The sequence below is a fragment of the Erithacus rubecula genome (assembly GCF_903797595.1).
Source record: "Erithacus rubecula genome assembly, chromosome: 6".
NCBI classification, from domain to species: Eukaryota; Metazoa; Chordata; class Aves; order Passeriformes; family Muscicapidae; genus Erithacus; species Erithacus rubecula.
This window is the reverse complement of record NC_136688.1, coordinates 27,221,356-27,246,263: the sequence shown is the minus strand read 5'-3', so window position 1 is coordinate 27,246,263 and position 24,908 is coordinate 27,221,356. Positions and strand designations below refer to the sequence as shown.

Below are 24,908 nucleotides of genomic sequence, written 5' to 3'. Positions count from 1 at the left end.
AGCTCCTCTCATGATGACATGCACTTGAGCAGGGCTATCTGTGTGAAACTAGGTTATGCTGGTTTGGATCAGAGCTGAGTCTGGAATTTTACTTGTATTTCATATAAGCATATATATATATATATATATATGTATATATATATATATATATATACATGTATTATGTTTTTTTTTCCTCTGTTTATTTTTTGCTGTTAATTTCCACACCCCTGTCCCCCCATGCAATACCCCCAAGCCTTTACAAAATCATGGCTGGCCCAGTGGTCCAACAAATTCTAGGTGTGGGGCTTGGGGAGCAGCTAGAATCTTCCACAGCATTCAGCCTCTTACAGAGAGGCACTGCTTAATATGAATCATTACTAGGATACTGAGGCTGATCTGTCCAGATTTAATCAAAGGCTCCTAAACAGCAGCTCAAACATTTTTAAAGCATTTACTGTGGCCTTCAGATATGTAATTCATTAATGTTATCCCTGCTGCCTCTGTTTGTGAAGGTGAACAGCTTTTATGTAACATTCATACAACAGCTGCAGAAAGAACTAACACTTCATAATCCTGATCATCACAGCATCAAAGTATATGTATGGATAACACAATCTAACAAGTTCATATTTTTACAACTAAATTTATAATTTTAGTTTTTAGTGGTATTTTTGGCAAATACTGCTGTTGAAACAGGTTGTATTTTTGTTTTGTTTTGTTTTTTCCTGAGCATACCATAACTGGTGAGGCTCATCATGCTTGGCTTTAATGCAGAAGGATAAAGGGAATTCCCCTTCCTCATCCATGATAATCCTCTGTAGTTTTTCACTGTTGGCTTTTTCCCTTCCCCCATCTTTATTTCCTTTAATATCTCAATCCTGTTTGATAGGGTGAAAAATGCTCTTTTGTAAAATACGGCTCTCAGTTTTGTATTTGGAAATGCACTATCTGAAAAAGGTTGTGGTTTTTTTTTTATACTGGCGAGAAAGCCAGTTGTTGAGGCTTTGTGACCATCCCTTCTCCTTAGTTTGTCACTGGGGAAACAAAAAATAGATGAAATACATTTGCTTTGAGTCAGTAACTTCTGTCTTCTGGTTTTCCAAGAATAACCAAATGCTGCCATTGGCTCACTAACTGTCAGGGAGACAGCAGAGACTGAGGAATTAATGCAGCCTCTTGAAAATACCAGCCTAAATGCATGCTCATCATGAGTCATGGCTGAGTGCTTGGGTTATTTCATTCCTGCAGTTTTCCTGCAGTGGTGACCCAGAGTCACAGAATGGGTCAGGTTGGAAGGGACCCCCACAGTGGATCATCTGGTCCAACCTCCCTGCTCAATCAGGGACCTCCTGGAGCACACAGCATAGGATTGCATCCAGACATATCTTGAATATTGCCTATTAGAGAGACTCTGCCACCTCTCTGGACAACCTGTTCCAGTGTGTTGTGACCTGCACAGTAAAGTTCTTCCTCATGTTCCACTGGAACTTCCTGTGCATTTCTGCCTGTTGCCTCTTGTCCTATTTCTTGGCACCTCAGAGAAGAGCCTGGCTCCTTTCTCTGACACTCTCCAGGTACTTATGGACAATGCTGAAGTCCCCTCTTCAGTCATCTCTTCTCAAGGCTGAGCAGGCCCAGTGCCCTCAGCCTTACCTTGAGAGATGTTCCAGTCCCCTCATCTTTTTGGAGCCCATAGTGTTTGTAGGATGGACTCCTATCATCCTTTCTTGAGAGCACTGTCTAAACTCCTACCTAATCTGTCCCTTTCTAAATAACATGTGACTTTCGGGATGTGCATATCTAAGGAGAAAGCTTGAAAAGTCATCATTTGATGAGAACTGGTGACCTATAAAGATAGGCAAATGTGGAAGTCAAAATGTACATCTGTGAGAGACTCATGGTGTACCCATGGTGTGCTGTGTTGTTTTCTCTCTGTAAACTCTAATAGTTCTGCCTCTTTAGGAGTTGCATCCCACAACAAATCCTGTGGTGGGCCAGGGTTTTGGTAACACTATGTATTCAGAGTAAAGGGGTGGGGGCCCAATAAATGGTGAGGTTATTATCTTGCTCTGAGTTTGGAGCCTAATAAAAGTGTATGCTGGACAAAAGTCTTCCTGCCGTGCTGCAAGGAGAGGATGCAGCACTTTGCTCAAGTCAGGCCCAGGGAAAGGAGAAGGAAGGTTGGTGTGGTTGATATGATGGTGTTCGGTCATACCTTGTAGTCGTGATCCCAGAGTGTTTTCTAACCGAATTGATTTCGTAATTCTCCGACTCAAAACCCCTCTCCCAAGGTTGAGGCTCCCCGTTCCACAGCACGCTCAAAGGGCGGGAGCCCCGCGCTCCGCCGGGGGCGGGACCAGCGCTCGGGGCCGCCAGGGGGCGCTGCGCGGGGCAGGCGGGGGCGGGGCTGCGGGCCGGCCGCGCGCAGGCGCAGCGCTGCCCCCCGGCGGCGGCGGCGGCGCGCGTCCCCTGCCGCAAGGGCCGCCGGTCCGTCGGCGGCGCGGGGGCGGGCGGGCGGCCCGGGCCCGGACATAAGATGGCGGCGGCGTTGCTGGGGCGGCGGCGGCGGCGGTTGCGGCTGTCGCGGAGCGCGGGCGGTGCGCGGCTCTGCCCGGGCTCGCAGGGCGGATAGAGCGGGGCCGGCGCGGCGGAGCGGGGCCGCCATGGGCTCCCAGGTGCTGCAGATCCTGCGCCAGGGCGTGTGGGCGGCGCTGAGCGGCGGCTGGTACCAGGACCCGCACCAGGGCGCGGGGGTCAACGCGCTGCACCTCTACCTGTGGCTCTTCCTGCTCGGCTTCCCCTTCACCCTGTACATGGTGAGCGCGGTCCCGGCCTGTGCCGGGGGTCGGCCGGGCCTGGCGGGCCCGGAGCGGGGGGGGAGGGCCGGGAGGGGCCGCCGCGCGCGCGCCCCCTGCCCGCGGCGCGGCCCCGGAGCGGCCCCGGGCCCCGCGGGCGCGCCCCCTCCGCCGGGAGCGGGCCGGACCCGCCATCGGGCTGCGGCGTTTGGGGGCACCGAGCTGCTGCCGGGAACCTGGCGGTGGGCGCCATCGGGGCGCGGCGGGGCTATAGGCGCTGGCACTTTGCCTTCGTTTTTCTGTTTACTTTCCTTCAAAATTTGAAATATCTCTGGCAGCTTCTGCTGCTGGTCTCCTGGTAGGTCAATAAAAAGCAGTTTCTACGGGAGCTGTCACATTCAGCCTGTGTTTCTGACTTTTGAGTCTAGTGGAGGGATGTGGTTCCATAACCTAGAAGTTTTATTTGGATGTAGCGTGGCGTGCTGGCTGGCAGTGTATCTGCATTGTGTTTTATCGAGGAGAAGTTAGTCTGGCGTTTTTGATGGTGTCCAGATTTCGGTGTACTTGGTTTGTGAGAACTCCTGACCTATATATCTTTGTAACTGATACTTCAATCAAAGCTGTTAAAAAACTAACCTTTAAACCTAGAAACTTTCTTGACATTTGGACTTGGGAACGCATAGAGGAGAGTTGTGATCAGTTACAAGAAAAGGGGGCGGTTTCCTGTTGACCAGTAGTTTTTTTCCTTGTGTAAGCTGTGTTTAACTTAGGAAATGCTAATAGTTTACTTTGCGTTTTTCAGTAGAAAAGTGTGGTCGTAATAGTGTGTTTTGACCAGTTTTGTGCATGAGGTAGAACATTTGCAAGATTGCCAGATGCTGTGACAGCCTAAAGTAGAAGCTGCCTTGTGAAAATTTAGTTAGTGAATGAAATGTTGGAGATAAAATCATATGCAAAGTCAGGCATTTGCTTTGTTTAAAAGCAGTTGGTAGGGTTGCAGTATGAGACACTTCATGCTAAGAAATGGCTAATGTGGAAAAGGAGGTTACAACTCTATGGTTTTTGATTCATGTTATAGTGTCTTGAAAGAGGCAGCTCTAACACTTTGTTTGAACACTTCTGGGCTGCTGGTGGGGCAACTACAGGCTGAGACTAAATGCTTAAAGCTGAAGTTATGTGAGAACAGCTAGATAAAACTTCTAACTAAGCAGATACTTTGTAGAAGAACTGTAAATCTGTATCTATTGAAAGTTCTGCAGAATATGGGAAGAAGAGACACCTTTTGGTTTCAAATATATTTTTACAATTTTTAAAAAATAAAAGTACTGCTTGTCTGCTTTGACAAAAGAGTCTATTTAATTAGTACTGTCTTTTTGCAAAAGCTGAACACATCTGTAGGAACAGCTTATATCCTGCATGCACAGGAGACCTTTGAAAGGGGACTGATCTATATTGCACATAGGTTTTTTGACAAATGGTAAATCTGGGCCAGCATTTGAGTCTCCTGCTGCTCTTAAAGCAGTAGGTAAGCTTCAGTTACTCATATAATGGGGTAAACTTCAGTGTTGCTTAAACAATTTTTCCTGTGTAAAGGGAAAAGACAGCAGCAAGCTGCTTTGGGTTTTGTTGAGGTCAGAGAAATTCTCTTGCTTCATAGCTCTGGACAAGCTAAAGATGCAACAAGTGCCAACTTCCCTGAGAATAAGTAGGGAGATTAGTCACAAGTTAAAGAAGATTGAATCATATTTGGCTGTTTTCCCTCTTTCCACCCTCTACAGTTTAAGTGTTGTCTAGACATAAACTAAACAGGCAGAACTGTGTTGGTCATTGTAGCTCTTTAGCATCTCTTAAGCTCTTTTTCAGAATAAAAAGCAGTAAGTGTTGCATTGCTGTAGGACGTACATAAATAAGCAGAACTTGCTTTAAAAGTCTTAGGTAATTGTAATCTGAATTCTGAGCATGGCTCTTTGGTGTGTAGGAGGGAGTTTCTAAGCTAGCTTCAAGTGACTTGTTGCTGGCAGACAACCCTGTATGTTTGAAAAATCAAGGTATATAGAAAGATGTAGACTGCTAACAGGTTTTATATTGCTTAAAAAGCTTCCCCGTGTAAAGAATTACAAGATCATATCATTGCTTTTATGCATTGGATCACCAATAACTGTAGTTATTTCTAAGTTGTTTTGTAGCAACAAAGACAAAAGTATTCCCTAAGAACTTTGCTTGTAGCTGGCTCTGAAGGCTGAATGTGTTTAATAGTAGGCTGATAACTTTTTCCCCCCAAATGTTATTTAACCTCCAATAGGAATAGAACATACTAGGATATGGTAATTTAGGTGCACTTTCTGCTTTAAGACTTGGTTTAATGCCCCCAACATTGCTACTCTTTTTTTCTGTGCATTTGTTTTGTTGATCTGGTATTTTCAGAATGGAATCTAGTAATGGTTGTGGTGAGCAAGTAATGCCATAAATCTGTGTGTTCCTTTGTATGTGAATGCCCATGTTGTTAGGGTTGATGGATTTAATGTGTGGTACAAACCTACTGAAGGGATTAGCGTTAGGATTCAATAACCACCTTTCCTTTCTTGGTACCTCATCTGCCTTCTGAGCTTAAGCATGTGCAAGTGAGTGTGGTACCCTTTGTGAAGATGACAGATGTATACCTAAATGTACCTATTTTCCCAAGCTGGATACTTTTTCGTGTATATTTATACACTTAAAATGCACTTTTTGTAAGTGTGACAAAAATAAATATGTAGATAATGAAGGAGCTGGGGTCTAGAGTAAGATATGCCTGCTTTAGGGAAGCTGCTTGAATCTGTGTTCTTGAATTTGTGGCTTGGCAGTACACATAAATTCTGATTTCTGGACTAGTTAAGTGTATCCTGTTTGCATATTTGTGTCCAGTAACAGACTCAACTGTGCTTCTTGATGTGCCTTTCTGTTGTAAGAGCTGATCTCTGGTTTTACTCTAATGCAAAATTGAAATTGGGAGAAGAAAATGTGCTTGCTATATGGGGAAGCTGTCCAATCACTTTGTGAAATCTAGTGGTAGAGTTGAAAAAAATAAAAAAATACCCTGAATGCAGAGCCAACGTTATGCATCAGTGTTGCAGGGGGGAGGGGAAAGAGAGGAGGCTGCCAAAGCACTTCCCCTAGTCGGAATGCTGTTTCAGCCCCACCACGTGTGCGTGAGGGGGTGAAGTCTTGGCTCTGGCACTTGTGAAATTTTGCCAGTGACTGAAGAGGAGCCAGGACTGTACCTTGCTTGGGGTGATGGGCTCATATATACCTACAGAACTTGTCTGTCAAAGTTGAGCTCGTTTAGACAACAGTTCACTTAATTTCCTGACTTGTGTACATAGTTATAGAAATAGGTCATATAAATGTAGCTTCACGTGAAAGTTTTTTCCACTGAAGTTTCTGAAATATGTTCTGCTTCTTAAACTAAGATTTTAAATAATTGAAATTCAATCTGTGATAGCAATCCCTGGTATGCCATAATGTTCTAAGACACTTGTAGTTTCTTGACTACTCAAGTTTCGGTTGTATGCTTTGAGGTTTTGGTGAAAAATTAGATAACTTGTAACTGAACTTTCTTCCAGATAATGGCAGTTCTTAAGTGCTCTGTTTGTCCATAAACAAGAATTGAGGACAAAACTATGTCTATTGTTTCCCAATCTTTCTTCTTTTCCACTAAAACTTTTTCTATAAAATACTGGGTTCAAAATGCTTGTACTTTTAAGTCTTTTTACAAGATGACTCACTTCTTAATGTTTATTTGTTAGCACCTTTATGTTGAGATTTGCAATCTGGTTTGCTTTTGAAAACTTAGCTGTTAGCTGTTGAAAACATTCATAGCAATGTATTTCTTTTTTGAAAATAATCTTGAATTTTCATTACACGTGTTGGGCCTAGCTAAAGCTAGGTAATTAGATAGGATCCATATAGTGTTGGTTTCTTCATATGGATGTTGTACAGTCTGTGATCAGTGAAGTTTCCTGTGGTTCCTGTTAAATGTGTGCTGGAAACATTCGAGATACTATTTCTGTAGTTTGGATGGAAGTATTTGAATGCTATAACTAATGACTGGAGCTTTCTTTTCTATTTTGACTATTGGAATTTAGGATTGCTTAAACCTTTTTCTACCTACTCTTTTAGAAAAGGCATGTTGTGATACAAGTGAGCTATTTTGACAGCCAGGATGTTTCAAAAGAGACTTCTTCTTAACTATGAATTCATGTGTTTTACCTTTGTCCATATGTATATCTTGCTTTGATAAGCTGACTTGAAATATTTAAAGTCAAGTTACTTTGTAAAGTAACTTGTGGGAAAGGTGGTAGAAAATCTACGTACTTCCCTCTGCCTCCCATATTTGAGAGTACTACTTAGCTAGACTTGGGGAAATAATTTCGGATAGGAGTTTACTAATAGTTTGGTTTGTTCAGTCATTAGGCAACTGAAGTTTTCAACAGACCATAAGTAAAAGCACACAGTTTTTACATGGTTTGTTGTAGCTCTTTATATGTACAAGAGCTTCTGTTGTGATGACTGCTGTGCAGTATGTTTTCTTTTGGTGCTAATGCAAGTGACCAGAAATGTGCAGTAAAAGGGGTGTTCTCTGAAATGCTGTTGCCTTTGCTGTGTGGCCAGCTGGTGTCTACTAACAAGCTCTAGCTTGAGGGTTTTAGTGTGCTGTGTTCAATTAAAATGCTTTAGTATTTGAAATTATTTTGATTATTAAAATGCATTAAATGAATTATTAAAATGCAATCTAGTGGGAAATTTTAGATTTGTATTCCAGTCTTGAAGGTGGTGAGATGCTGGTGAGAAACATGTCTCTCCTCAAATGTAAAATGCTGAGCATTGTTGGAAATAGTAATCTCACTTTAACTTGCTTTGTTTTGTGGGGTGAAGACCCCAAATTTATGTTGAGTTATTCTAAGTTTGGCTAAGAAAAACAGAAGTTGCAAGTGGTTTAGCTTAGGCTGCAGTAAGTTTCCTCTTGAGGCTGTACTGCAGACAAATTGCTGGTACCATGGGTGGCAGTGCTGCACCACAGCATGGTACTTGATGTCAAGTGTGTTCATATGGTAGACTAAGCTAACTAAAATGCCTTCTGTTCCTGGAATATATGCCCTATTCTGAGATGAGCTGCTACTACAAATATGAAGAAAGAAAGGTTGTCAATGACCTTAGCTTTTGATTTTTTTTTATTTTTTTTTTCTTCTGCAGTCCTGTGAAAACAGGATGTGAGGAAAAGGTTTGAATTCCTTGTTGGGTTTGCTGCAAGTTACATGAAGTGTTTTGCCTTTTTTCTCGTGCCTGTTCTTAAAGCTTGCATTTGAAAAAACTGCATGTGCAGATTTTGCAAGATAAACTGGATATACTGTGACCTCACTGCTGACAGTAGATGGGAGAAATTGATGACCTCTCTAGACAGAAAAGTTCAGGCATGTCTTTTATAGAGTAACTAGCTTTTGTTATCTAGAGTTAGTCTGATGCTTCTGACCACTGGGAGTGTAAAGGAGAGGAAAGTTGAAGCCAGGTGTGATGGGGTAGCAGACTGCCTAGCAGCTGCAGGAAGCTTATATGTTTCTCCAAAGTTAACAGGCTAGCCCTTGCCTGCAGGGAACTGACTCTGAAGTTTTTGGAAATAGAAGCACCTAATTTATTGAGAAAACCACTCTAGCATAGCTTCAGGGATTGTAGGGATGCCATATCATTGTGTATCCTGTTTGCTTATTGATGCAAGTAGCTTGGTTTCCTCTTTCTCCTTAGCTGGTTCCTGGTGAGTGAATCTCTGTCACGATGTTTTCCAGCTCAGTGTGCGAAATGAAACTTAGTAAACTTCAGATTAGTTTGCCTGGCCTACTTGAAATGTTATATTCAGTGATGACTTAACTTGTTTTGGAGGAAAAGGTAGGATGGTTGTCAGACTTGACTTGTTTTGGAGGAAAACCTTGCTAGTTACAAAGAGTCATCATGGTGATCAAAGTTCCAGAGACATCTTCAAGAGTCAGATGGAGAAAATGAATAGAGAAAAAGAAAAGGAGGCCTCTATTCAGCACGTATGACCAGGTTGAGTCCTTTAAAATTGTTTGACTGACTACTGGTTAGGTTATGCTACTTAAAATCCTTCTGAGATTCAGGGGAATAATTTTAGGCAGGAGATTGTTACATTGCATGATGTTTTGCTATGTTGTCAGCCAGTCAATTGTCAGCCAAGCATTGCTGTCTTCTACTCTGATCATTGTTTTGACTCTGCAAGATGTTCTGGGACTTTTTTATTGATGATGACTCTTCTCTTCCCATGGCCTCTGTAGAGAAGTATAAAAATGAGCTGGAACTGTCTTTCAGCCATGAGGTATAAAAAGACAGTTCTACTCATTTACTCCATTAATGTTCAAGCTGGATATCAGATGTTTAATTCTGATTGTCATATGTCTGTGTGTATTTTTATGTTTTGGAAGAATAGCTCAAACTACACTGTAAGCAGGATAAAGGATAGCGATGCAGCAAAGTACTTCAGAATCTGAACTTTTGTTGCTTTTGTGAAAGAAATTGTCTATTTTTAGATGAATACTGAGATTTAATATCTCATTTTACTTAATCACTGCCTAGGAGATGGCAAAATTTAAAAACACACATAAAGCATGTTTTAGATGGATGAAAGCATTGAAGTAAAATCTGAAGTTTAACTTTGAACACTTCTAAACAGCTGTCAGGCTGGACTTCATCAAGCCCTATTGCTGAAATGATTGATCGGTAAAAGCCTTATTTACCTCTGCAAGACTTTTATGGCAACGCTCAACTTTTGAGTGGAATTTCAAATGTTGATTTCAGAACTGAGGGGATTTTCTATGTGGCTTCTGGCCACCTTTCATACAGATGAAAAATTTTCTTCAGAACATGTGTTGGCTGCCTTTCCATGGGCATACAGTGATCTAGCACAAATCTTTGCTCCTATGGTCTTGCAGGTTGTGTTCTGCTGTACAGTGTGTGTCACATGTGAGCAACCTCTTTATGTATGCAAGTAAGAAGCAGTTTTGCATTTGTGACTGATCAGTGTCTTGTCATGCAGCAGTAGCTGTTGGAAGCTGACAAGTGAGATCAAAACATCAATATTTGGTATATAATTGGGTTTTCTCCCATCCAGCCATGCTGTCACACTTGCATCAAGTTTTTCTGAAATGGACTTGGTGCTGTGTACTAGCCCTGAAATAAGATCTCACACCATGCTTGGTTAATTTTTCATATACTTAAAATCTTCCCGTCTTTTTTTATTCATAATTGTTAATCAAAAATATTAGGTGTCACACATGCTAACTCTAAGTTACCTAGTCTAGGTCTTGCATTGCAAAAGCGTGGAAGAAGAGAACGAGAGTTGAACTTGGTTCTCAAGCTTCAGTCAAACAAGTTTATTTAGCACAATGCTGTGGTGTTTCAATATCTTTGGTAGTCCAACTGTTTATTTTTTCTGTGCTGCTTAACATTTTTCACACAAAGACTGGCTGTAGGTGGTGTAACTTTCATTTTTTTTCTCCATGAAGCAAACTGTTAAAATCTGGATAGAGTCTTCTTAGGGATATTCAACCTTGTGTTCATTAACTTTTTCTTAATCTTTTTTTGAAAGGCTCTTCCTTCTTCCATGATGATAGTAGCTGTCTACTGCCCAGTGATAGCAGCTCTCTTTATCGTTTTGAAGATGGTGAATTACCGTTTGCACAGGGCACTGGATGAGGGAGAAATTGTGGAGAGGAATGCCAGTGAGCATATGGACAGAGGTGCAAAAACAGAACAAAGCAATGTTTCAGCCAAGAGGAAAGACAGCAATGGGCCCAGGTAAGTTGTCTGCTGATGTTTGCATACTGCTTCAAGTGACTAACAGTCCTGTCTTCATCAGCTGAGTAACTGGAATGGTGATTGAGATTAAAGACTAAGGAATACAGATACAGACCTCTGTAATTCTGAAAGACGGTTTTAAGTGTGGTCTTGAAAAGCAAACTTGTTTATGTATTAGGTTTGAAGTGATGGATTCACAATAATTTTCTAGTTCCTCCCCCAGCGGATTTCAAGAACAATATTGAACATGCTGGAAACAATGGCATGGAAAATGTGAGCCGATTAGGTCACTAAATACTTAATGAACATAATTAGTACAAGTAATCTTATTTCGGTAGTAGATGTAGTATTAAAAATCTAGCTGTGAAAGACTGCATGCTACATGCTAATTCTTCTATCACCACGAGGTGTGTTGGACTGGGTTTCAATTTTAGTGTTGCAAAAACAGGAGTCAGATACAGTGCATAACTCCAGTCATAGTATTTTTAAGGAGAATACTGTCCTGTGAATTTGGAAATTGTGGAATTGCTCTGCTCAGTAATGAAGATAATGAATCTGAAGTACTGTCAATAGGAAGCAATTCCTTTCCAGAGATCCCCTTTGTAGCCTGTGTAAAAAAAAAAAAAAAACAAAAAAAACAAAAACGCCAGAGGTTTTCCTCCTCTCTCCAGACTATTTGGAGAAAGATGTTCGAAAGATGACTCATCAGCAAGGCCAGCTTAACCAGTTTGTTCAGACTGTGTATGTGTTATGCGCTCTAGTATCAAAGCCTCTGCCTGCCTCAAATGATTGAGGCCATCTTAAAAGTTAAACTATATGAAATAAATCAACCTTGAATTGTTAGGTTTTAGGGATAACCTTTCTCTTGTCTCTGAGTTTCCGGTACTAGTAGCCATGAGTAGTTTTCAAAGTGAGGTGATTTGTATGCTGTCCTGGCTCTTAAAAGGCTGTGTGTCTTACTAAGGAAATGTAGTTGCAAGAAGTCTCTTGAGTCTGTTTATTGTGATGCTTTTAAAGAAAGGAAGTCTTAACCTTCTGCTCTTTAAAATGCTCAGCCTAGAAGTAAAAGGACTTTCCTGTGTGTATATGAGGTAGCTTCTCATGGTCCTAGGTTCTTGTGTGTCTTCTCTCAGATCAGGTATTGTTGGCAAAAAGGGTGTCTTAGGTTCCTCTGAAGCTGATATACAGTAACTTCTTGTATCAATCTTTTATAAACCTGACTCTTTTTCCGTGATGTGTTTGGCAACTGAAGCTGCTGATTTTAATTGTGACTTTGTTTAGATCACCCTATACCTTACTAAACCTGCACTGAGGTATTTTGGCAGACTGCTTCCCTAATTGTATCTTAATGCTTACTCTGCTTAATAAAATTAATGGAAGTAAACTAGTGGTCTGTTCTTTCTCACGCAACCTTGGTAATGCATGTTTTAGGTGTGACCCTTAGGCATTTTGTCTGAGTGGTTTTTAGTGGGGTTTTTCTTTTTATTTGGTGTTTTTGCCATGTAGGTTTTGCTTCTGAAACAGGGGCACAAAGTTGGTAAGGGAATTTCTACTAGTGTTGTGAGTTACTTCTGGATGTTTCAGTTCTGTTTTTGTCTAGGGAGCAGTTGACATGGCACAAGATACTACATTGTAAGCATTGTGAGCTCAGAAGTAGAGGTTAGTTTGATGCTGTGTGTCCTGCTTGCCAACTAAAGTTTCATTAACTTTTATATGATCCTTGTTCCCACTTTCAGGTCTCTTAACTAGAACTGGGAACAAGGTCAATGCAGAAATTACGGAGTTACTTTTTGGTAAGTGGGATGTACAGTATATACTAATCTTTGCCTGGAAGCTTACAAGAACTCTGGGGTACCATCCAAACCAGTAGATGGGATGTAGAATGAGTATTTAATATTGAGCTGTAACCTTCTTAGTGAGTTAAATTGGAACATGAATGAAAACCCAGACGTGTCTGGGAAGAGAATGGGTGTATGTGTAGGGTTTTCTGATTTTTAAACTCTGCTTCCCTAATACAAGGTGGATCTAGGGCAAATTAGAGCAGAGGTACTATCTTAAATATTTGCAAAATCAGAATATTAGTTTTGATAGCTTAGGCTACAGCATGTGGTAACGAATAAATACATGTACAGTGTAGTTTGCAAAGCCATCCTAGAGTTTTTACCCTGCCACATATACACTCATGGAGACCACTTTAGATACACATTTTACTATATTTGCAGGATTAAGCAGTGGTTTGGTTCAGGATTCCGTTTAGCTTCTAAGAGCTGCTGTTCTTTCTTTCTGAAGCTGTTTATCCTCAAAATGGTGTTTTCAGGTGTCTGACAAGTTATGTGCTGTCATTTGTAGGCTTGCTTGAACTGCTCATTTATCTTCAGTTAACCTTGGTTTGTGGATGGGGGTTTCTTTCCATGAAACTTTGGCACGTTTAAGCAAAGAGCAGCTTAGCGTTCCTTTAGAAATGCCTTGTTTATTTTTTTGCTGTCCTCTTTCTAAAGCTGAAATCCTCTAGTTAATATTTTTGAAAGGAAGTCTTAATTTACAGAAAGTAATGTGAGTTGCTGTTTTGTATGTCAGGTGTTACTATAGTAATGTTTGTGTGAGGTTTCATGAAAGCAAGTAGAGGGGATACAGGCTCCTGGTCTCATAGAAATATAGAAGCAGCACAGGCATGATCTTTGCTGGGTATCGGTGGACCCACATAAATAATTTAAAATGCTTAAGTCAGTCCTTTTGGATATATCAATATGGCTACTTGTCAGTGGCTGTTATGGTTCAAAGTATCATAAACTGTTCATCTGGTGACGCTGCTGTTCCTGATCTCCATCAGCATGGAGGAACTATAATAATGATGCTACATAAATTTCATGTGAAGTTCTACCAAGTAAAGCTAGTAGCTGGAGAATATTGTATCTTTGAAATATTTACAGTCTACTTAAATATGAGCAAGAAAAGTAAAATTTAGAAAAAGTGATCCCTAAAATTGTTTCCTTGCCTTTGCTATTTATTCTCCTTGTAGTTTTTTGTGGCTGGCAGACCTGTTCTTGAGTTTGGAGTTAGTTTTTATTTTTGACTATTGTTAGTGACTCAAGCTTGGAAGATAATTTCTCTTCATACTTGAATCTGTTGTGATCTAGCATTTGCAGCACATGCAGTGGTTATTATGTATTTTGAGAGCAGCCTCCTGACTAGTTACCCTGCTCTTTTATTGATCATTAAATGATGATTTTCTTTTACTGAACATTAGGTGATGATTTTCAATGGAAAGTAATAAAACTCTTCCTCTGCTTGGTCCAGAAATCTCAGTAATTTATTCCAGATTACCTCTTGAAGTTCTGGTCTAAATGTCAGCCTACGTCATCAGCCTACGTCAGGTTTTCAGCTTGGATTCATGTAGACTGATGGTCTCTTCATGCTTTTGGTTAGACTCCGACATGCTGATGAGATATTCCTGCATATGGTAATTTTAGTTCAGAGTTAATAATAATTAGAAAAAGTAGTTTTAATTTGCTTTATGTCATCTTTCAGTGCCTCTTTCACAGCAATCTCCATTGCTGGATGTAATTTTTTCAGTCGTCTTGATTTGTAACTTCACTGCAGTTATTTTGTTTGCAAACTGCAAAGTGTAACACTTGCTTTAAGGAATGAAGACAGCAAACTGCAAGAAACAGATTGTAGAATTTCATATCAGGAAGGCTTGGCCACAGCACTAGCATCAAGTATCTCTTAAAGAACTCTGGTTGTTGCTAAAGTCCGGGTACTTAGGCATACAATGGCCAGTCTTAGAAATCCTTATTTCCTGCTTCTTCCTGCAGACTTTATTTGTTGATGTTTGTTGCTATCATCCATAAGTTTGTGTGCTATCACAGAATATAGAAGCTGGGAGTAGAGTGGCAGTGATGGATTTTGTTGCTGCTGATGCTGATCCTGATGGTCCAGTTTTAGACAAAATTGCCACCTTCTTTGGCTAACTACCTGGTTCTATGCATGAAAGCTTATTTGTAATGGCATATTTTTCTACTTCATGGGATATGCTTTAATCATATGCAATGTTTCTCAATGAATTATTCAAACAGGAAAGGAATTTCATCTTTTTGTAAAAGGCATTCTTTGTTATATCTTCAGTCATTATAATGTATGCTGAACTTAAATGTTGTGCGAATATTTCAGCTTAGTCTTGAAATTCATGTTATATCCTTATGTATTCTTAAAATGCTTACAGAATGAATGCTTTGGCTGAATCTGGTGCTATATCTTTTGAAATTCATTTTCCTTACCTGCCTTAGCATAATTGGTAACACTAGGTCAGAGGGGGCTCTGTAAATAGCCATCTCCAATAGTATGCCTGTCTCTCATGGCTGAGCTGTGACAAAATGGTGGCTTCTCTCTTCTTTCTTTAATTTGCTAGAGTTGGACCATAGTTGTTCTGCTAACTAATGGCTGGTTGTCTTTTAACTTATTTTTACTAAAGGAATATATTCCTAACTTCAAACTGGCTTTTTTTTGGTCACCTCTGATGTAGGAAGAATCATGTGCTTCTTATATTATGTAGCGTGATTTCTGAGGTTGTGCCTTTTCACCTCTCCAAGATGACAACAGCTTGACATGCCATGCTGCAGTATGAATTATGTGAGGTCCTTTTGTCTACAGACAGCTTGTTTACAATGTCCTTGATGTCCATATTTTTAAAAGTTACTAGAATCATAGAATATGCTGAGATGGAAGAGACCCATCAGGATCATTGATTCCAATTTCTGGCCCTGTGCAGGCCACCTTATTAGGTGTTGTTCTTATTGTGTAACTTCCCTGTAAGACTAGTTGTCTATTAAATAAGCCCTGCAGTGCTGCTGTCCGTTTCTGTCCCCTTCTTCAGAGGGCCTTTGTCTTTCATGTGTTTGGTCCACCTGGAGGAGTGTTGTGCATATGTACTTTGCTTAACAAAACGCTGGGATTTGATTATTGGGAAGTTGTTTGTATTTGGGAAGGAGCAGAGGGGATCAGTGTCAAATTGCTCTGCAGTGACTTCTGTTTGGAAGTCTCCTGGATCAAGGTGCTTGAAGAGATCTGTAATGGGATAGGAGAGTGCCTCAACTGTTTCCTCTTTGCAGTTAAGCAATCAGTGCTAGGTTGGATCCTTGTGTTCTAGTCCTCAGCATACTTCAGACCCCATTGTCCTAATGGACAAATCCAACTTGCTTTTTTTCATAAAATATCTGCCTTTGACATGCTGAATCCTGTTGAATTACAATTTGATGGTGTTGCTCTAGGAAATACTTTCAAACCAATAGTTATTAATTCTGAAAAGGAGAAATCACTAGGATGCAATGATATATATGTTGTACCTTAAAATGCTTCTTGGTAGGGACTGTAAAGTATCTGAAGGGAAGTATTTTTTAATAGAAAGATGTGGTTTGCACCCCTGGGAGAGATAGCATGGCCCTGTATGTGTCTGCCTGTTCAAAAACTTTCACATGTGGCTTTCTTCATTAGCCATCTTTGGTTTTGCTCCCAGACTCAGTCTAAGGAAAAGACCAGGAGTCCTTTGCATGCTCTGAGTTCTATCTAGCATATTTTTCTACTGGTGAATTTCTGGGTGTTATAGTTGAACAGCTGATCCAGAAGTTACAGGTGTGCACATACAGACAGGGAAAAGTTCATGTGTCAGCATTTTGGAATGCCTTATGGCATCTAAGTCTTCACAGTAGGTGCTGGCTAGTGACAGCAGACTTGTGGTGGCAGTTGCTATGACAGTGCAGAATACTCTGGCTCAGACTGAACTTCCTGTGTCAAACAGCCAGTGTTCGTCCAAGATATAGGGATTTATTTGAGCCCCTGATTTTTGAGAAAGAAAAATTTATTTTGAATATGCACTCAACATAGACAAACTTCTGTTTAACTGGTGGGATAATGTGTGGTGTTTTGTTTTTTTGTTTTTTTTAATATTTCTCTCAGTGACCCTGGTGGAGGGATTGAGATGTCAGAGTTCATACGAGAAGCAACTCCCCCTGTTGGCTGTAGTTCACGCAATTCTTATGCTGGGATAGATCCAAACAACCAGGTAAGAATTAAAGCTACTGCAGTTGTTGCTTTAGTATTGCTGGATTTGCAGTCTGTAGATAACCTCTTCCTATTATTTATGGGTGTTTTTTGGTAATTTGTATTAGATTAAACAACTTTTCTTTCTGTATATAACTGCTTTATTAGGAAGGGATTGCATTCTCCCAGCAGTGTAGCTCTCATCCCATCTTGTACTTTAATTAGAAATGGCTGGATTTTGAAAGGGAACCTACAGTCCCGTGAGAAACTATTCCCTTTTGCTCAGTTAGCTTTCTTCTGATTTAAAAAATCAAAATGGCTCAGAGTATGGTCAGGTGAGTACTAAGAACCCACTCTGGTGGGATTCCCCTTTTTCCTTTGGGTATCTGTGAGCCATTAGATAGCTCAAGCTGTACCTTCATCCATATGTTCTAACTTTGTCTTCCTCTCTTACTTTTGTCTGTTCTGCCATTTAAAGCTTAATTGGTAAATATAAAAGTGGTATTTGAGGAGGCTTCTGTTATCTTAGAATGTATCTACTGCTGATTATCTCTTGTAATTGTAAATGGCTTTCTGCAGGTTATTATTCCTCATAGTTCAGATATTGGGGTAAAAAATTAATTTGCTAATGTAAAAAGTATAAAGAAAAACTGCTAGAAATAGAAAGACTAAAACTGTTTATTTTTTGTATGTCCTCTGCAAAATCCTCACTTTCTTGCTTCTTCAGCAGGGTTGGGAAAAAGGCAATAAATAGGGATTCCTGCCAGATGGAAGTGCTGAAGAACATGCATTATTACATTTTAATGTAACTTCATTATGCTCTAGTTGCCTTGAATGTCACTGGGGAAGTTGCTCTGTTTCTGTATTATGTCTACTAGGTTTATGTGTTCAAATTCCATAGCGTTGGATGTGCTGTTCCCAATGTTCAGCTTGTGACATTTAGACTAGTTGTGGCTAGTTTTTATCAATCCTTCATGAGGACAAGTAGAGGAACTGGCCAGACTGTACAGTTATGTTGATAATGAGCAATGCAACATCATGGTAAAGGCACATGTCTTCAAATGACATGCAAGTCCTTGGCATGGTATTACAATATCATGTTCTTCTAATTAGCTCCCTGAGCAAGCAGTATATAATGAAGTGCAGTGGCATGCCGATGCTGGTGTTTTATCTGAATTGTGCTCAGTTATGCAGCATAGATGGTCTTAAGAGATTTTCCTTTCATTGAGAGAGGAGGCATTTGCTGGTGTCTAAAGCAGTAGGAAGCAATGGTCCGTATAGGAAGATAGAAACATAATGCCCAGATTAGTTCTTTGACTGGTCTTTGGAAAAAATATGTTCCAAACGTAACAGTTTTAATAGTAAAGTGTGTGAAGAAGTTCATGCTACTGTGAAAGAAAGTATAGCATTTAGAATGCATTTGTACTAATATTAGTTTTCACTGGTCCCCTGTGATTGAGTGTGCAGCATCAAAAGGGAACACGAACAGTAAGCATCTGAGTTCTGCTCAGTTTTTCTGTGTGAGATAGCTTTCCTGTGATGATGCATTTGTAGTTGGTGACAGTATTCAGCAAAACATGTTATTGAATGGAAAAAGGTTGGAACATGACAAAATGAATAACTAAAAGTGTGTGACAATGTTGTGAAGAAAATGTATTAAACAGGCTCTTAGCTGCTTTTTCACATTGCACATAAAGCCATTGTTCTTGTGTGCTATTCCTGAATAGAATCTGCACACATCTTCAGGTTACCTGAAATTGCTGTGCTTACAGAGAAAAATTAGGAGAATTATGCTCTTTTTCTCAGAGTAATTTTAACTAGAAATTTTTTGAAAACAGCATCCTAATAAGTATTTATCAGTCCATCAAAGGGCCATCATTTTAATGTATTATAGGTTCAGGTTTTGCCTTTGAGGGCTCTTCCTCTCTCTTTTTTTCTGAGTGAGTTAATTATCTGACACATGCATTGTTGTATGCTATTTATAGTTGAAAGGTCATATTGAAAGTGTTACTGAAGGAAAAAACAAATTCCTTTTAGCATCTCTGCAAAGTGATCTCCAGTGGATTATAAGATATCATTAGAAAGATAGATTGCAAACCTAAATGGTGAACTTTTCTTGTATGAGCAGGTACCATGGCTGCTGGTTTGCAATTGAATGTGAAAATAACTGGAAAAATATGTGTCTTTTCACATGGGAGCAGATTTTGCATTTAGCTTACTGTGTTGAACAGATACATTTTATACTAAGGTTGTATTTTCTTTAAGCATTTTAGACAACCAGTTCAGTTTTGCAACAGCAGTTACTAGTGTAACACTGCACGTATACTCTGTTGCCACATTAAGTAAGGAGAATTCCTAGATTAAATATTTTTGAAATCAGCATGATTTGAATAGAATAGTACTGTGATGTAGTTGAATGCTTGATTACATGACTTTTTGTCTCTTTGCAGTGGGAACAGTTAGAATTTTACAGCACTGTACTGCTGGATGCTTTTGTGCCTTTAAAAACCTCTCTTAGTGTATAGGCAAATACATGTCTTGCAGTAATAGGAAATAACGATTGTTTATTTCCTGAAAGTGCACAGCTTTTTACATAATTCCCTGTTTCTAGGTTGGATCTGGGTTATCTCGTCTGGGAACAGCAGCAACCATCAAAGGTGAGATTTTTAGCTACTTGAACTACCTTACAGAAGCACTTCAAATCACTGTTGTTTACTGTGTTGTTTCCCAATACTGTCTACCTTAGTCATCCTGATCCTTTTCTTTTTCTTTTTTTGAATGAAATGCAGCATTTACTAGTTGGGGGAGGTCTTCTTTAGACATGCAAATTATATGACCAAAACATGAGGAGAGAATATAATGACAGGTTTTCCTTTTGCCTGTAAAATGCAGAGGCAAAGGGTTGGTTGGAGTAGACTTTACTATTTTGAGTGCAGTGCAACCAATTACCTTTCTGGTATTGTATATCGATGACTTGATTACTTCTCATTGCTTGACATTTAACTATAAAGCATTTTCCAGTCTTTTTGAACACCTCTAAGATGAAAAGGTAGCAATTTTACATATTATGAGTATTTTCTTGTAGATTTATCCAGCCAATAAAAAGGCAAGAAATAAATTGAATGTGACTTTTTGTCACCTTTATTTTTTTCTTTTTTTTCTCCTTGCTTTTCTGACCGTTAGGAGTATTTTCTTAGTCTGCCACACTTTTTATTATGGACAACCATGCAAAAAGAAATATTCCAATAGATAAATCTTTGGGGGGAGAGGATTTTTATTGCCATTGAGTTCTGTGGAAGATTAGAGGAAGAGTAGACAATACTTGTATTGATAAGAAATATTGTGTTATTGTAATTGTGTATTATTGTTATTTACCTATAAGTGAAGGAATACAAGCAACAGTCTTTCATGACAAGTCAGAATGCAGATGCATGTGTTAATACTTTGAGCACTAGTACTCTTATTTCTTAAAATTTGCAGGTGATACTGACACTGCCAAGACCTCTGATGATATCAGTTTGAGTCTTGGCCAGAGTTCAAGCCTATGTAAAGAAGGGAGTGAAGAACAAGGTAAAATTTCTTCTTCTCCATATTTAAACGTGGTATTTTGTTACCAAAGACCCTTTGCTTAACATGCTAAATAAATTCATGCAGTTTGTAGATAGACTCTAAGAAAGGGTATCTTGAAGTTCCTTCTTTCCTTTCTTAATTACTCAAGCTTCTGAGAAGCGTAATTTGAATGCTTATAACTGTATACTTTGTGTTCCTTGTTCTGACATCTTCCAGTAGGTAATAAATATTTACTGTCACCTTACTGCTGAAAGAGAGCTAACTTACCTTTCTATAGACAGTATCTCTTAGACTAGAGATGGCCGGGGATTAATGGACTTCATTGTAGACTAATTTGCTTTCCTTACAAGTACAGACAAATGTAATTGTGGGGGCTTTTCTATGAAGTAAGTAACCCCATACAGAGCTCTGTGTTCCTAAATGCAAGAGCTTGGTGAATTTTTTTTGAGATTTTTTTCTAACATGTAAGGAAAATGTTAGCTTGTGTTCTGAAACAAAACAGGACAGTTTTTCATTTAGCTTCATTGTCAAGAAATGACCTGCTTAGACTAAAGCAGAACGTAAAACCAAATCTTTCAAGTACTTGGTGAGTAGGAGAAAGTTGACTTGAGAATACCACCTTTAATTTTTGCCAGTCTAATCACTAATGGTGATTAGAGCCATTACATGGATGATTCAATCATCACTGTGTGATTCAATGCACAAAGTGTTTGAAAAGGAGCATCACAGGTGGTCATGCTGTTGTAATAGGCAGCAGGGTTCTGCTACTCTCAACTGAGTAACGTAACTGTGAAGTCTCTTAAGCTGCATGTGTTCAAATATACCCTACAGAAATTTAACCATTATAGTAACTTAACTGGGCCTTCAGATCTATTTTTAGTGGGAGTAGCAAAAGGGAAAGTAGCCTGACTTTTAGTACTGCCTGCAGATGGACACTTAAGGGAGACTGCTTGTGATGGGTAACAGGAATGCTTGTTTTAACTAAGAGCTAGCAGTAAATCCTCATGATTTGCTTTAGCAGCAAAAAACCACCTCTTTTTTTTTTTTTTTTTTTATAGTACAAAAAGACGTGTGACAGTGACTGCATCCTTGCTGTGAGCTTAGTTGATATCCACTAGGAAAGCTGATTTTTGTTGGGTTTTTGGTGCCCTCAGAGTAAATGTTTTTGTTAGTAATTTTAAAGTATATTTACTGCATGTAGGAACCAAAACAAATGGCAGGGTACACTTTTTATAATTAAGAAACTTAGAGATATGTAAAAGTATTAAGTCTGAGACATAAGCAACAGAGGATGTTGTCAGAATTTCATTGTCTTATTAGTTGCTAGGGATAAGCTGGTATTGATGATCTTTTTTTAATTAAAAGAAAGCCTGTCAGGTTTGCCTAAATGGTATAAAATATTTTTAAATTGTAATGTGATGAATTCATACCTGCAATTGGATTTTTTAGTTAATTTACTTTGTCTGATATAAACAGTTTTAAAGCAAGTTGTGTAACTTAGATGAACTTGTCCATGAATATTTTTACATGTGTCCTTTAACAGATTTGGCAACTGATCGGAAGCTTTTTCGTCTGGTCTCGAACGACTCGTTTGTCTCCATCCAACCTTCATTGTCCTCTGGACAGGATTTGCCAAGGGACAGCGGTGACAAAGTGTGCCTCTCGAACAACCAGCTTGTGGACCAGTCTAAAAACAGTACATGTGACACAGAAGTAGCTTCGCTGGTAACTCTGCATTCTCACTCCTATAGGAAGGATCATAGACCACGAGGTGTACCAAGGACTTCTAGCTCTGCTGTTGCTTTTCCAGATGCTTCACTAAATGACTTCCCTCTCTATCAGCAAAAACGAGGACTAGATCCTGTCAGTGAGTTAGAAGCTTCCAAACCCCCTTCTGGATCCCGAGAGTCTTTGGGTGAGAACTCTTGCATTTCAGGAGTTTTTCAATTAGATGACATTCTGAAAAGTAGCAGCCCTCAACCATTGACTAAGAGTGGGAAGAGCAAATCCTTGAAAGCAGACAAAAGTATGGACAGTCTGAGAAGCCTGAGTACTAGAAGCAGTGGTTCAACAGAAAGCTACTGCAGCGGGACTGATCGTGACACCAACAGTACCATCAGTAGCTACAAGAGTGAACATACTAGCTCAACGCATATAGAAAGTGTATTGTCAGAGCACGAGGAGGAGTCTCCTAGAGAAGAAAAAAAGGATGGTAAGAAAAAAGACTGTGGTGTCGACTCAGAGGATGACAGTAGTTCTACTACTGACAAAAGGACTAGTAGTGAAAGGACTGCTGTGGAAGTGAGTCCTCTGGGTGGTATTCAAGGGGGAAGGGGTTCTAATGCATCCGATGAGATGCACAGCCAGAAAGGTCTTGGTGCCTCTGCTTCAGAAGAGGCCAATAAGAACCCACATGCCAATGAATTGACTACACAAGCTGACAGGCCGCATGGGAAGGCTGCTGAACAAAGAGAGGAGCAGAGTGAGAAACTAGCTGTGTTAGTAGATTCAAGAGCTTCTAAAGAAACTAGTGGAAAACAAAAGGAAGGAGATGTTCGACCAAAATCTTCTAGTTTAATACATCGAACAGCCTCTACCCACAAGTCCAGCCGGAGAAGGACAGGAAAAAAGCGGGCTAGTAGTTTTGATTCAAGTCGGCACAGGGAATATGTTTCCTTCCGAGGTGTATCTGGTACTAAACCTCACAGTGCTGTGTTTTGTCACGATGAGGACTCCAGTGATCAAAGTGACTTGAGCAGGACATCAAGCATGCAGTCAGCTCACCAGTTCAGCAGTGATAGCTCTTCCAGCACCACCTCCCATTCATGCCAGTCTCCTGAGGGAAAATACAGTGCTTTAAAGACCAAATACGTTTCTAAAGACCGTGGGGGCACAGACTCTGAAAATGCTCACAAAACCCACGTAAGCTCTGAAGGAATTAGCAAAAAAAGATCTACACGACGGACTTCTAGCACAAACAGTGCCAAGAATCGTGCCAGAGTGTTAAGCCTGGACAGTGGTACTGTAGCTTGTTTAAATGACCCAAATAGTTTAATGGCACCAGGTAACATAAAACAGTTAACCACTTCAAAATCTGATTTGGAAGCCAAAGAAGGAGAGGTGCTAGATGAGCTATCTCTGTTGGGAAGGGCTTCACACTTAGAGTCAGTCACTCGTTCTAGGAATAGCTTACCAAGCCAGGCTACATTTCCTGAAGGGGAAGAGCAAGAATCAGCAAGTGGAGGTAAGTAAATGACCTACCAGAAGTACCTTGTTGTATTTTGTTAATAAATCTGGTATCCGACTTAAATTAAAATTGTACTTAAGCATTCTCCCCGTTTCTTCAGTATTGCCCAGTAAAACTGGAAAAGCATTTCCTTCATAATCTGTTGGAAGATCTACTGAAATGGGTGTTGAATCCAAACAGATTTTACACAATCTTTAAGTAGAGGTATTAGGCATTTATACTAGCAGTCCTCATTAATTAGAGGTCTCTCTTAAAACTACTACTTGTGATCAAATGAAACCTGTTCCATTGTACCGAGTAATCAAAATACTGCAGCCTCTGTGGCATGGCTTGAAGTAGTATCAAGAAATAAAACAAATCCTAAACCCTTACCATGCTGCCTTTAATTGTGGATTCTTACAGTGGTCTAGTTACTAAGCTGAATTCTCCTAGGGATTTGATTTTTGCTTAGCCTTGTCATTGCTGACTAGACAGTCTTGTTTATTTTGGGTTTTTGGGTTTTTTTTTGTCTTCATGTGAACACAATAACCTTCCATTGCTGGAGAGGAATGTAGTTTCCTCTTATTTTCTGTAACTATTGTTTTGCTTGGTGTAATGGGAACAATAAGCTGCCTGGGGTAGCTGTTATTAATACAGATTAGTAATGGCATTTTAAACAAAATCTTGAGCACCTAACCTTTTTTTTGTTTATTACTTTTTATAATGTTTGGCTTTTTCTTTGGTTAACTATATTGACTGCCTTAACTGGAAGGCTTTTTGCATCAAGGTAGATAAGTGTCTTTAAAATGCATTTTCAGAACAGTATGAGGTAGCTAATTGACTCAGTCTGACTTCTGGAATATTCAGAGGCCAATGGCTACCAGATAACCTGGACTTTAGATGGACAAACTCTTCGTAAAATTGTATTTTAGGTCAAGACAGGTGTTTTTAACAAACTATAGCAAATATGACTGTTCCTGTCATATAGACTGCCTAAACAAAATAGTGATTCACCTTAAAAAAAAGGTTTCCAGCCCACAGTGAGGTGATGTGTATGACCAATGGAGGGGGTTTCTTTTGGTTTTGTTTGGGGTTTTTTGTGAAGGTTTGTTATATGTGGTTTTATTTTATTGTTAATATTAACAAAGTAACGAGAAAAATCAGTAGAGTTAATTTCTGAGGAGGGAAAGCAAGTGTGCCACACAGGAGTTCAGCTGTGTATTGATTATTGATTAATAATCAATTAATCACCACAGATGTGTGGGTTTTTTAACTTTCTCTGTCATTCCAAGTAACAGATTTTGTGGTAACTTTAATAAAAGAATCAAGATCATTCCTCTAGTACTAACTCTACAAGCTAAAAAATTAATACACATTAAAGTGACAGCTATTCCTGTCTATTAAGACTAATAAAGGGTCTCCTTTAGGTATTTACCATTTTGACTCTATGCTTTCCC

The 24,908-nt window shown here is 39.6% G+C and overlaps 1 protein-coding gene across 12 annotated transcripts in view; it reads left to right on the top strand.

The window, feature by feature from the left end:
• The first annotated feature begins 2,423 nt into the window (after positions 1-2,423).
• PCNX1 (pecanex 1) overlaps positions 2,424-24,908 on the top strand; it is an 87,008-nt gene continuing 64,523 nt past the window's right edge. For 4 of the 12 annotated variants that reach the window (XM_079309819.1, XM_079309818.1, XM_079309817.1 and 1 more), the window contains exons 1-6: positions 2,426-2,798; positions 10,411-10,619; positions 16,572-16,677; positions 19,267-19,312; positions 20,136-20,225; positions 21,769-23,469. In XM_079309819.1, the coding sequence (XP_079165945.1) occupies positions 2,646-2,798; positions 10,411-10,619; positions 16,572-16,677; positions 19,267-19,312; positions 20,136-20,225; positions 21,769-23,469 (2,305 nt within the window). In that variant the 5' untranslated portion in view covers positions 2,426-2,645. Of the gene's footprint in view, positions 2,799-10,410; positions 10,620-12,355; positions 12,413-16,571; positions 16,678-19,266; positions 19,313-20,135; positions 20,226-21,768; positions 23,470-24,908 lie in introns of those variants that run through there. The other 8 variants (XM_079309813.1, XM_079309814.1, XM_079309809.1 and 5 more) reach the window with 5 other exon arrangements.